Source organism: Jaculus jaculus, chromosome 4, assembly GCF_020740685.1.
Source record: "Jaculus jaculus isolate mJacJac1 chromosome 4, mJacJac1.mat.Y.cur, whole genome shotgun sequence".
NCBI lineage: Eukaryota > Metazoa > Chordata > Mammalia > Rodentia > Dipodidae > Jaculus > Jaculus jaculus.
The window spans coordinates 137137221-137151467 of NC_059105.1; the positions used below are offsets into that span (position 1 = coordinate 137137221).

Genomic DNA, 14247 nt, shown 5'->3' on the forward strand with positions numbered 1-14247 from the left:
GAGTATTTTGTAAGCAAAAAGAGAAAACTTGTAAGTGGTCACTGATAAATTCAGCTGGAAATAGAGTAAGTTGGAAATCTACGTTGTGTAGCTTGTGCTGCTCGAAGTTCTCATTGACCTGTTCATTAGAGTTTCCCACCTTCTACTTGAGTTAATGGAAAAGTACATAGCATAGCCAAGCACAGTTAAAACAAAAGTCATATATTAATAATTGGTTTTCAGGTTATTGTGAGTCTTCTGGAGTTTCAATAAAATAATGGTCCTTGCCTACTTCTTCTGAACTTTCAACCGTATTTTAAAGGAATATTCATTTCTCCACCCCCAATTCCTGGGTCTGTGTCTACGTTACTTTTTTTTTTTTTTAAGATAGAACTAACGATGAAGACTAAAGTTCTTCAAAACTTATTAAAAGAAGCACTTACACACTCAAATTCTCTTTCTATTTCTCTCTCCCCCATACCACACACACTTTCACCTATGACATAACTATGGGAAAATTAAAATTAAAGATAGGAAAGATATTGGCTGTTTGGACTCATTAGTTAAGAGGGAGACAAATGTCAAACCCATTTTTCTATTTTTTAAAAAAATAATTTTGTTTATTTTTATTTATTTATTTGAGAGCAATGGGCAGAGAGAGAAAGAGGCAGATAGACCGAGAGAGAGAGAGAGAGAATGGGCGCACCAGGGCTTCGAGCCACTGCAAACAAACTTCAGAAGCATGCGCCCCCTTGTGCATCTGGCTAACTTGGGTCCTAGGGAATGAAGCCTCGTACTGGGGTCCTTAGGCTTCACAGGCAAGCGCTAAACCACTAAGCCATCTCTCCAGCCCCCATTTTTCTCTTATAATGCTAGAAACAGATTTCTTCCTAATGACTAAAATTGCATTTTAAATATTATGCTCTAAAATACCAACACACTTCATATTAGTTTACCAAAAGAAAATCCATAAGAAGAGAACAAACTTAAAGTTAAGAGTTCTACAGAGTAATGTATTTATCTCCTTTCAAATATAAAGCATCAACCCTTAAGTTACTCAAATCAAAATTCTGAGGAAGGACCCTCAGACCAAAGTGCTTGGATGTGAGTCTTTATTACCTGAGTAGTATCTGAGTGTCACAAATCCCTGATACTCATTTACACTTCATGGAAAGAAGGGAAAATAGTACATAGCATCTCATCCGTCAAAAGTCCTTTAAAGTGCTGGGAAATGGTAAGAGTTAACAAGAAAACTCCGGCAGTGAAAGCCGGAACAATATTGCAGATGTGTGGCACTTAGGGAAGGTGGAGCCCATTTACTCTGCATGCATATTTAATGTGTAAAATTATTTTTACATCCTAAAACCACCTCTTGGAAATGCTATAAACTACAGAGCGAGGCAGCTCTGATGCAGTTCTAAGTATAAAGAGAGAAAGAAATGAATCAGAATTGAAAACCCTGGTTACTCACGGTTCTTTTCACCTCTCCACCTTGAGCCAGCTTTCATTCTACCCAAGACACCCACAGGAGAAGTCATCTCAGCCACGGAGAGCAGCAGCATCAGGAAGAGCACAGCCATGCCAGGTGAAAACAACCTCCGTGCAGAGTTCCTCACCGACGAGCCTGAGACTCTTACTGGGAGTAGGAACCCAGAGCCAATCCTGTCATTTCATTGAGAGAAGCGCAAAGGCGCTGCTTTCCCCACACATTTACAAAAACGAAGCAGGTATGTTCTCATCAGGTTCTTCATTGGAATTATGCAGAAAATGTTAAAAAAATAATAAAAGGGATATAAAGCCTCCCTCAATACATGAAAATGTCAGCAGAGAAAGGCTGACAGTGTCCACGGCTTTTTGTAGCTACTGCTTCCTAACCTGCTCCTACCATCTCTCACTTTTTCCAAATGTTTGTCAACATCTTTTATAACACGATAAAGGGAACAAGCTGAGATTTCCCTATTTCCCCACCTACCCATTCTGTATCCCTGATTATAGCACTTGATGAAGCTGAATGTTTAATTTTGGCACTGCAAACACACCTCACTTCAAACAGAGGTAGTTGTTAAGGAGGAAAAAAACCCCACTTATTCTCAGAGCTCTATCTAACATCTTGGAGAAGGGATTAGATGTATAAATATTGGCTGCAAAGACATGATAAAAATACTTCTGAAAAGAGGGTGTGGTGCACAATCATCCTTCCCACTTAGCTTGCACTGTTCGATTTCTGAATTCAGAGGATAATGTATAAAGACAGTCTGCCAAAAATATCTCAGATCTGTGAAGCAGGCAAAATGCAGTGTGCCCTGCACATTCGGGGATCATCTGCATTGCATCATAAACACTCATTTGCTTTGTAAATACATGTTGGTATCTTCCAGCTCTGCTGTTTCCTGCATAATTTTTTTTTTGTCACTTTTAAAGAAACACTGAGTAGATTTTTCAGCAAGTCAGCCTTCTCTGTTCTACAATAAAGTAGGTATCCAGTGTGCAAATTGGAATATTGTCTTGACTACTTTTTGGATCTATTCTGTATTGATTTAATAAGCTTGTCTTCACTCTGTAACACATTTATTTATTTAATTCATTTATTTTAATCATAAAAATAATTTCATGCTTCTAAGAACATTATCCCACAAAAATGTACACATTTTTTGAAGAAGTACAGACAGCTATTTTCAGATAGTGCTCCACACATGATGGTGTTCTCCAAAATGACCTACTTCTGCACTTTAGTAGTTCACACAGCTGCCAGAAGACATTTCTAAAACACATCCCTGATAATGCGTGATTTGCTGCTAGTTCCTTGTTCTGTTCTGTAGCTGAGGAAAAGTGCAGGTCAACAGCATGCAGCGTGCATAGAGAAGAGCCTCACAGAAGACAGGCGGGGAAGGTGGGGTTTTGGCCCCAGCAGAAAACGTCTGTGAATGGTGGCAGGTGTGAGTCAACTTCATTGCAGTGTTGCCCACTGATTTCAAAGTCAGGCTTGCCAGATGTTTTATTTTCTGTAAAGAGCCACTAAAAGGCCTGATTGTCACCAAGAATCTCCTGCTTCTGAAGCACAGCCACCATACTCTGAACTTGTGACCAGACAGGGTATCTTGAGTGCAGTTCCAACTTACAACTTTGAGCCTCGAGGGTTTGAGAAATACTTATGGAATTGGTGACTTTTAAGTGTAATTCCAGCAGTTTGGAGGCTGAGGCAGAAAGTTTGTGTGAGTTTGAGCCAGTGGGGGCTACAGAGTGAGGCACTGTCTCAAATAAATAAAATTAATTAATTAATTGAAATGTGCTTAGAAGGTATCAGACTTTCTTGGCTTGAGTATGTTTGTTGTACATATGGAATATATGTATATGAGTGCATGTTTACAGCTCCTGCACATGTATGAAGAGGTAAAGGCAAACATTTGTGTCCTCTATTGTTCTAACATATTTTTTCCCCTTCAGATAGTTTCTTCTGAATGTGATGGTGTCTCATTACTGCCTACATCACACTGGCTGACCAGCAAGCCTCAGTGATTCTCTTGCTCCACCCCATAGGTCTGTGGTTACAGGGGTGTGTAGCAACATGGTTTTATACATTAGTACTGGCGATAAAACTGGATGAAAAAATGCCCTCTTTGGCCCTCATGATTGCATGGCAAGGACACTTACCTGTTAAGTCATCTCCCCAGCTACCATGATATTTTATTAACAGAAAATTGTATTCATTATGCACAATACAGCCACAAACCCACACATACAAATCAGCAGGCATCTGTGTCCTATGGCAAATGTGACAGCACTCCAAATGCAATTCATGCAGGCTCAGGGACATGGAACCAGGGAAGGCTTTTTACTCCTCATTTCTACTCTGAATAATAGAGTCTAGTTATACAAGGGAATCCCTCCTAATCTCTGTCTTTCTCTTTTCTCCTGAGCTGAATTCCAGCTCAGGCTGACCTGGAATTCACTCTGTAGTCTCAGGGTGCCCTAGAACTCATGGTGGTCCTCCTACCTTGACCACACAAGTGCTGGGATTAAAGACATGCACCAACATGCCTGGTGTATTCTCAAAAAGTGAAAGCATTTCCATATCAAATCCTTCTACATACTATTACTGTCTTTATAATACTTCGTTTCCTCACCTCTTATTGGTATAAACCCATTAATGTAAAAAGTTTAATAAAAGCTTATCTGCACAGTCATTCCCAGGAATTATTGTCCATTTTTCTCATGACCAATTCACCTTTGAGTAAAAAGCTCAGAATGTTAGCTTATATATGTATGTAAGTGTATGCATGTAAAAATTTAGTTATGTGAGCTGGAGAGATGACTGAGTGGTTAAGCCTGTGAAGCCTCTGGACCCTGGTTTGAGGCTTGATTCCCCAGGGGGTACATGCATCTGGAGTTCGTTTGCATTGGCTCAAGGTCCTGGCATGCCCATTCTCTCTCTATATCTACCTCTTTCTCTCTGTCTGTTGCTCTCAAACAAACAAATAAAAATAAACAAAACAAAAAATTAAAAAAAAAACTAGTTATGTAGTTCATTTAGGGCATTCCATTTTGTATTTTCTTGATATCCTAATTCAGTGGTGATTTCTCTATAAGGAAAAAATATCCAAAGTGTGTTCAACTTCTAACACATTTCTGTGCTACGGCTCATAAATCAAATGGGGAATTTTAAGCATTAAAATATGACTAAGAGAATAAGGTTAACTTCTTTCATCTTTTTACATGTATTTTAAAATATATATTTCCTTTGTTTTCTTTGTCTACTAGTATTATAAAATAGCACATATAAAAATAAAATCCTAGTTACCTTCATTCAATGTCATTTTAAGTAAATCACACAAAATGAAGCTGCATCATGGCCTTCTATAATCCATGATACACTACTGAAAGCCTTATATTTACCTTCTATATTTAGATAACCAGATTGAGAAATCATGAAGGAGTGATTATCAACATATAATGATGGCTTCAGAAATGTTCTAAAATCAGCTTTCCAATCTGTCAATCTCATATAACTGCACTGGAGACTATATGCAGGTGGGTTTTCATCCCTAAAATAATGAATTGGCACAAAATCAATTGCTTGGCACTGTCATTTTAAGCTGTATATGTCCAGATCTACCTCTACCAAAACTACTAAGTGAACAAAATACATTTCTGTATCTTATCTTTTCCTATACTTTCAAGATGCTTCAGGTTGACCGTGTAAACTCCCTTTCTTCTGAACCCTGAACTTGATCCATACCCTTCTTCCTGAATGAACCTGATCATTCTGGCTATGTCTGCCACCTACACAATCCTGATGTATTAAAATATTTGGGAAAAGTCAAAATGCTCCAGTCACTCATTCCTCTCGAAAGCTCCCTGAGCTCCTACCATATGTCTAACTCCTAATAACTGAGGAGTTGTCATGAGTGTATGCCTTTAAGGCTAGTGAAGAGAGGAGGTAGGCTCCACACCCGATTTTAAGCTCATGCTTTTTCATTGCATATTTAATGAAGTGAAAAGGAGGATTTCAAAAGAGATGGTAGGGGATTTTAAGAATAAGTAGATACATGCATTGAAAGGTCACTCGGGCTGGAACAATTGATCAACTGTTAAGTTCACTTCCTGTGCCAACATGAGGACCTGAGGGGAGCTGATATTTCCTGAGTTCAAATCTCCAGATCCCATGTAAACAGCTGGGACTGCAACTCCAGTTCTGCAAGGGAGGAGAGAGCCAATAAAAGATGGAGCCCTGAAAACTCCAGAAGAAAAGACTCGGGCACACGATCAGACCAGGTAGAAGACAATGGAGACAGATACGCAAGGTTCCCCCTTGGCCACTGCTAGCTAGTGACTCCCAGTGACTGCCACAAGGACAGTTACATGTTTATACACCACATGCACACACACACACACACACACACACACACACACACACACACAATCACCCACTATGTTACACACTCACACACCACAATACATTGTACACACATGCATGTACACAGACACACACACATGCTCAAAAATAATGACTCTTGTCCAAAGGTGAGACTATCAAAAAGAGAGAGTATTGAAATTTAAGTGGAAGATAAGTTAGATTACGTTATAATTTAAGTAAAAGGTTTTTATGTTGAGTGATAGAAAAGTAAGTGTCTTCTACCTGAGCAGTGTGAAGAAAGTGATATTTCTGGTAGAAAGGTACCTACTGGCAGACTTTCTGTCTATTTAACCTCACAACGTTTTAAAATATTTGATTAGCAGTATGTTTTAGCATGTTTTAAAGTTAGGCATTTATTCTCAACCCACAGAGTTGTTAACAGTTGCTAATTTTCCACTCCAGCCAGATGGCCATGCGCATTTAACTTATGGACCTGGATTCATAATGTACATTGTAGACAAGTGATGGGTAAAAAGTGTCCCTACTATGTTATGCAAAATAACCCCTTATCCAAGGGCTAATTGAAGTCCCTAAAACATTATCTGGTATATTGTAGACTCTCAAAAAAGCTTCTATACATATGATGTGATATTCATCCATAAAGAGCATCAACATGGAGAAACCAATATCTGTGCATGATATTGCCTTGTGTTATTTTTTGCTCTTTTAAAAATATTCCCCAAGAGGATATCATCTATCTCTGGTATCAGCTTTCTAGACAGGCATAAATGAGTTTCTTTTTATAACTCATAAAATGGGATTTCCCATTGGTTAGAAGACTTCTATCCAGTATTATTTGGCATCAAATTAAAATAATCAACACTAACGTAGAACATTACAGATGAATAAAAATTTTAAAAATCAGCTACAGTCTTCAATCACCTGAGTTAGAATCATGAAAATAGATGTACTTAGACAAGTATTGGCTAAAAATAATTTTTCAAAACTAATTTTATTATGATACCAATTCATGATCAATTAAAAACTTTTCAGGTATAACAGCCTAATGTTCTTCTAACCATTAATTAGAGAAGCTATTTATATACAGTCTCAATAATTGTTTAATTGGATGAATAAATTAACAAGCAAAAATAAAGTGAACTGTTTAATGTGAATAGCATTAACACCGTAATTTAAAATTAAGCACCTAGCTATTTAATAGACTACTAGCAGGCTCGAAATTCTTTTAGTAACTGTACAAATGAGAGATGGATATATCCACAAATAGATAGAAGGGATTTTGTGTTGGTAACATTAAACAGGTATTAGACACAGTTATGGACGTAAATTTGCAATCAAACCAGCAAGATTTCAAGTAAATTTAGGAAAATGATGAAAGTTTAAGCAATTAGGTTTAAAAAAATTATGAAAATATTTAAAGTTAAAAAATTTTGGAAAATGGCATACATATCTAGATAGGTGTTGTAAGTTTGGACCTAGGTGGGATTCAACTGAACATTTTTTCAGAGAAATAGAGTGATTGATGTTGGACCAGTAAAAAGTTAGAACATGATTTTTTTTTATTTTTTTTTACTTTTTCATGGCCTTGCACACAGCCTTGTAGAAAAAGCTGTAGAGAAAGCGAAAATGAAGACACTGACATAGACCACTGGGCACTGATTGAGGCGCATGGAGTCCTACTTGAGACGAATAAGGAAATAGCACAAGCTCTGAGCAAGATGCCCAGGGCAGATGCCTGATACTAATAAATGCAAAGGAAGGTATTGACAAATAGGTGGCTAGACATTGAATGGTAAATGCCATGAGCCCATACTACACACTTACTTAGCACCTCTTATATTTTGAAGTAACCGCACTGTCATAGCCATGCTTCTTTTGAGGATCAGAAAATCTATTTTGAGTGTTGCATGTCATGTTTATTTCAAATAGTCTGTCTTGTTTTTAATAAAAGAAAAATTACAAAGTTTTTGTTTATTTTTTTAATGAAGATCCAACTTGGGCCTTGCACATATTGAGCATATTCTAGCATACCACTAAACTTAGCTAGAGAACATTTTTCATGTGTTATAAAATGAAAGGATAACAGGTGCTGAGTGTGCACCTGGTGAACACAACTTCCATGAGCCTTCTCACTTGTTCTTTTGGCAATGTAGAATTTTACTTGTAGAAAACAACTGTATTTGAAGTCTAAACTTGCTTTTTTTTCTAAAAATACCCTTAGAATACTGGCTAATGACTAGGGAATTGAAAATGGAAATTACTGTTTAGATTTTGAGTTCTTTTTAGGTTCTAGAGATTAGGCCTCTATCAGTTGCATAACCCAAAAATCTAAACAGTAAGAAGTCAAACACCCCACTCACAAAATGGGACAAAGAGCTGAACAGGCCATTCACAGAGGAAGAAATACAAATGGCAAACACACACTTATGAAAATATTCATCATCCCTAATCATCAGAGAAATGCATATTGAAACAACTATGAGATTCCACCTTACCCCAATAAAAATAGCAAACATCAAAAAATCAAATGAAAATAAATGCTGGTGAGGTTGTGGAGAAGTAGAAACACTCATCCACTGTTGGTGGGAATGTAGGATGGTACAACCACTTTGGAAAGCAATATAGAGACTCCTGAAAAAGCTATATATAGAGATACCAACAGACCCAGTTATTCCCTTACTGGGCATCTACCCTAAGACCTTCAAACCACAGGCCAGAGAGATTTACTCAACCATGTTTGAAGTGGCTCAATTCGTAATAGCTAAGAGCTGGAATCAACCCAGATGTCCATCACTAGAAGAATGGATAACTAAGATGTAGTATATCTACACAATGGGAATTCTATACAGCTGTAAAAAAAAAAAATGACAGAATGAAATTTGAGGAAAAATGGTTGAACCTGGAACAGATCATTCTCAGTGAACTTACCCAATCACAGAAAAAAAATCGCCACATAGTCTCACTCATCTACAGCACCTAAACTGAATCTACCCAAGATACCTTACATACCCAGCAAGCATCTTGTAGACTAGACACTAGGATGGATGGGGAGGTAGGGGAAAGCATCGAAGGGGTGGGAAACACAAATCTAGACCGAAATGGCAATGGTACCATAAAATTCTACTTCCTAAAAGGCAGACCAAATGGCTGAAACTTCACCAGGCCCTTACAGGGAACACCTGAACCACAAGACACTGGAGAGGGTAGGATCAAGGTTAACCTTAATCTTCTACATCTTCCCTCCTGCCCTCTCCCTCTTTCTCTCTCTCTCTCTTCTCTCTAACTCTTATATATTATTCAACTTTTCCCTCATTTTCTTAGTGGGCACTGAGCTGTAACTCCAAGTACCAGCATGGGGCTATCATCCACAATTAGCTTTTGATCAGAGAAACCTACAAGGTTTCCTAAAAGAATGACAGATTTCTGTCAGAGTACTTGATGACCCACCAAAAGTTAGTGGTAAGACCCTACTGATGAAAATATCATATGCAGTTGACATGTAAAATGGAATGGCATTGCTGGAAGCTAGAAGAGAGTCAGTCCCCAGACAGTGCATCTGGTGCCAGAAAGTGCTACATGAGTGACTGGGGGAAAATGACCAATATCGGTCCAACTAACTCATGGTCTAACTTACTTAGCAGCAAATAACCTGTTGTGATGCCCACAGAAGTGCAATAGTGGCACACAGCCATGGTGGGGAATCAACTTCTCTTGATTTGGCTAACTGATCCCCTCAGTGGTATGGGACCCATAGCTGGAGCTGGGAACAAGTCAGAACCATATCCAAACATTAGCCCACTTTCCGATATCAAGCTACCATCAATCATGGGCTACAAGAGGGCCTACACCTATTAAATTCTCTATAAATAAGTAAGGGTTATCTCATTTGACCTGGTGCTAACTTACTCTCTGTTGGAGAATCTGTTTCTCTTTTTCAGATAGAGGTAGATCCTAAGGAGAGAGCCACCCCATCATACCTCAGAAGGGCCCCAGCTGAAACTAAGAAAAATTGGAGAAACAAGCAAGGGTGTTGTTTTCCTGATGAACTGGATACCAGCACAAGGGGGAAGGAGACCAACACAGAGAACAACCTCTACCAAAATCAACCCCTACCATATCAGAGAGCCAAAGCCTCAGAGGCCCCCAACACCTTATCACTGAAACAGACCAATCATGAACCCAACATGGCTCAGGGATATTTTTTGGAAGAGGGGTGGTAAGAATGTCAGAACCACATGTTGGGTCATGATATGCAGAGACATTTATCTTACCCATAACTGTGGGCTAACTCCACAATTCATGACCCATATACCTCAACAAAGGGGGGCCAATGGGGAGAGGGTAGATCATGGATGAGCCTAATAATGGTACCAAACTGACTGTATTTGCTGAATACAAAACTAATTAATAAAAAAAAGAAAATGGAAATTAATATTCTTTGTGGAACAGATACAGGGGAGTCTCATGGTTCATAGCTCAAGCAAAAGAAAGATGTTTCTAGCATTAGGCTTTGAATATTACTGGTTAAGATTGTTTCATACAGTAATGTTCAGGACTAACTTTTTAAGACCAACTTTTGAAATCTGTTCTTAACATCTTTCCCTGGAATTCATAATCTCAGCTACACATACATTGCTCAGTGTTACCATCTTTCCAAGTTCCTATTTACTAAATGTAATGTCAGCCTTCCAGTCAGTGATTGCAAAATAAGATAGAATTGAGAAAGAAAAAGGAAGCCTGTTAGAGTGAAAATACAAATTATCATAAGGCTGAAAACTATGAACTGCTTTTTCTGACATGACTTAATCTAATCTAATATAACCTAATCTATTTAACTATAATTTCCTACCTCCAAGCAGGTGTTTCAGAACTTATAACACTACATTTTTTTTAGAACAGGAACAATGATATAATTTTATCATTGACAGCAGAAAACTTAAGGATTATAAGCAGAAGAAAAGGAATAGTTGATATTCACATAAAGAAAGAAAGCTGCATTCAATTTAAATCTCTGGTTAAATGAGAGTCAGTTGAGAATATTCAATCCATGGTAGTGTAAAATCTCTACACTTCTGACCAACAAATATATAGTTCCACGTGAATGTAGTTTCTTTTTAGTCATTGTGGTTTTTGTCATACTTGGGTTTCATCTATGCTATGGTATAGGACTGTAGATATGGTTGTCAATCAGGATAGTGTGTACTGTAAACTTTGTGCAAGTGTTTGTAAAGATGAGAGCAGTAGTGCCCTCATACCCATTGCTAATTTACTTGTGACTTACATAATCTTTGCACAGACAGCTGGGGTCTATTTCAGCATTTTTTGGACTGGAATTATCTTTCCAACTTGTTTTGATTAACAAAATGAAGCCAAAGTGGCATGTCTAACATTTGAAGTTGGGTCTAACAGACCTTGTAGTATCTGCTATGGCTGTCTTGGAAATGTACTCCGGAATTACTACAAAAGGAACCTGGTGTGACTCAACGGAAGCTGATTGTGAGCGACAGCTGCCAGACACAGGAGCAAGGCTCCAACGGACCTTCAACCTAACTGGGACCAGCAGTATCATCTCCACAATGGAATTATATCTGTTAAATCCATATATGCTAGCCTGCTGCATTTTTCACCAAGATTTTGTTTCATCCTCAGTCTCTTGCTTGATAACATGACAGTAGCAATGACATCTGACCAGTAGATGGTTGAAAATAGTGAGTGAACACAAACAAGTACAAAAACATCACTAAAGTCCAAGTAAGCGCGAATTGCATGCTAATTAATAATATTTCTTTTTCTGTTGATGAAATTTTATCATTAGACTTTTACAGAAGAGGAAAATAGATTTGAAATACTAAGTATTATGCATAAAACTACACAATTATGGACTTTGATCTAACAGTAGTCAGACTTATTTTTCCCAAGTAAATGTTATTACTCACACATTTCTGCACACTCCTTGTGACTTAGAATTGTGGCCCAGATCAAGCTAGTGTGAAAAAAGAGTTTATATGCTGATATATAGTAATATGAAATATTACTGGGAAAATCCTATGTCTGTGTCTCCATTCACTTCTTTAAAATTTTTGGTGAATTTTTAAAATTCTTAGATATTGGAGGAGAATCTTGGCTTTGTGTAAAATGTTACTTTGAAGACAGTCTTGGACTCTTGTCTCAACTTCATTACAGACTTGACTACTCATATAAACTGTATGTTTTGGTTTCCTTCCATATAATGGGGACATAATAGCTATTCATAAGGAATTCGCATGTGTATGTTTATCTTAATAAGGTGGGAGATGAGTTGTATTATACTAACATATGTAGATTACATTGAATATTTTTTAACACAAGATTTTTTAGATATTGGTCTTAATGTTGAGAACATTTTATGCATAAAACTATACTGTGCTATTAAAACAATCTATATATTTTTGAAGTTGATCAAATTTCATCCTAATGTCCCATAAACATTAGTTCAGGTTTTAAAGTAATGCGTTCATTATAGCTAAGATTTAAAGGTTTGCTGGGCTGGAGAGATGGCTTAGCCATTAAACATTTGCCAACAAAACCAAAGTAACCAGGTTTTAGTCCCTAGTACACACATCAAACCAGATGCATAAAGGGGCACATGAGTCTGGAATTCACTTGCAGTGGATAGAGGCCGTGGTACACTATTCTCTCTCTCAATCTCTCTCTCTCTCTGTCTGTCTCACTCCCTTTGCCTTTTTCTTAAATAAATAAATAAATAAACCAGTAAAATGTTTTTATATGGTAATAAGAGACTCAGAGTTCTTTTTTTTTAATTTTATTTATTTTGAGAGCAACAGACACAGAGAGAAAGACAGATAGAGGGAGAGAGAGAGAGAATGAGCGCACCAGGGCTTCCAGCCTCTGCAAACAAACTCCAGACGTGTGCGCCCCCTTGTGCATCTGGCTAACGTGGGACCTGGGGAACAGAGCCTTGAACCGGGGTCCTTAGGCTTCCAGGCAAGCGCTTAACCGCTAAGCCACCTCTGCAGCCCGAGACTCAGAGTTCTTTAACATTGCACATCCAGCTATATGTACTGAGGTTTTCAACTTAAAAAAAACTATTTTATCTTGTAAGTAATAATTATAATATGCCGTCATTGATTGATATTTAACATACTAAAGGCCTTCTATGCCCACAAATATGAGAAAAGAAAATATAATTTGGACAAAACCCAACATAAACATCTAGAACATCAACCAGATATTATATATCTCATTTTACCTACTTTTATATTATGCTGATCAATATTGATAGTCTAGTCTTTAAAATTCATGAAGTAGCTGGGCATAGTACCCATGCCTTTAATCCCAGCGCTTGGGGGGCAGAGGTAGGAGGATCACTGTGAGTTTGAGGCCACCCTGAGACTACATAGTGAATTCCAGGTCAGCCTGGACCAGAGTGAGACCTTATCTTGATGAAATTAAAAAAAAAAAGTCATGAAGTACAGTTAACTTAAAAGTTAAAACACTATACGTAGAATTTAATGTTTATATATATGAATATGTGATTCACAAACATGAAAATTAATATAAACGTATGTATAGTGTTTTCGAGTCAAGTTCTCACTTTAGTCCAAGATGACATGGAACTCACCTTGTAGCCCGGGCTGACCTTGAAATCATGGTGATCTTCCTACTCAGTATCCCAAAGACTGGGATTAAAAATGTGAACTACTACACCTGGCTTACATTTGATGCTTATGAATTGAACTTTTAAAAATTACTTGATATTTTATTTTTATTTATTTCTTTGAGATACAGAGAGAGAGAGAGAGAGAGAGAGAGAGAGAGAGAGAGAGAGAGGGAGAGAATGAGAATGGGTGCACCTGGGCCTCCAGCCACTGCAAATGAACTCCAGACACATGTGCTACCTTGTGCATCTGCTGGCTTATGTGGATCTTGGGGAATAGAATCTGAATCCTTGGGCTTTGCAGGCAAGTTCCTTAACCACTTAATTGAACTTTCATTTTCTTTTTTAAAATATTTTATTTATATTTATTTGTTCATTTGACAGAGAAAGAGAGAGAGAGAGAGAGAGAATGAATGGGCATGCTAAGGCCTCCAGCCACTGCCAAGAACTCCAGACCTGTGTGCCTCCTTGAGCATCTGGCTAATGTGGGTCGTGGGAAATCAAACCTGGTTTCTTTGGCCTTGCAGGCAAATGCCTTAACTGCTAAGCCATTCCTCCAGCCCCTGAATTGAACTTTTGGATCATAATATTGAGTCTTGAACAGGAAGAAGGGTATTACTGTACTGACATTGATATAAGAGTATTTCTGTTACTTCTCTTCCTTCATATTTATATCCCTTCCTCTGATGACATTTTATACCTCCTATTAACTGTCTTTAAGAAAGCTTTTAAAACC

General features: G+C 37.7%; 1 protein-coding gene across 6 annotated transcripts in view; it reads right to left on the reverse strand.

Annotated features, from left to right (window-relative positions):
• The window catches only part of Robo1 (roundabout guidance receptor 1), a 1243546-nt gene that overhangs the window by 879347 nt on the left and 349952 nt on the right, over positions 1-14247 (reverse strand). The window contains exon 1 of one of the 6 annotated variants that reach the window (XM_045148274.1): positions 1451-2024. The exons of the other annotated variants lie outside the window; for them this stretch is intronic. Coding sequence (XP_045004209.1) covers positions 1451-1559 — 109 coding nt within the window. The 5' untranslated portion in view covers positions 1560-2024. Of the gene's footprint in view, positions 1-1450; positions 2025-14247 lie in introns of those variants that run through there. 6 annotated transcript variants of the gene reach the window in all.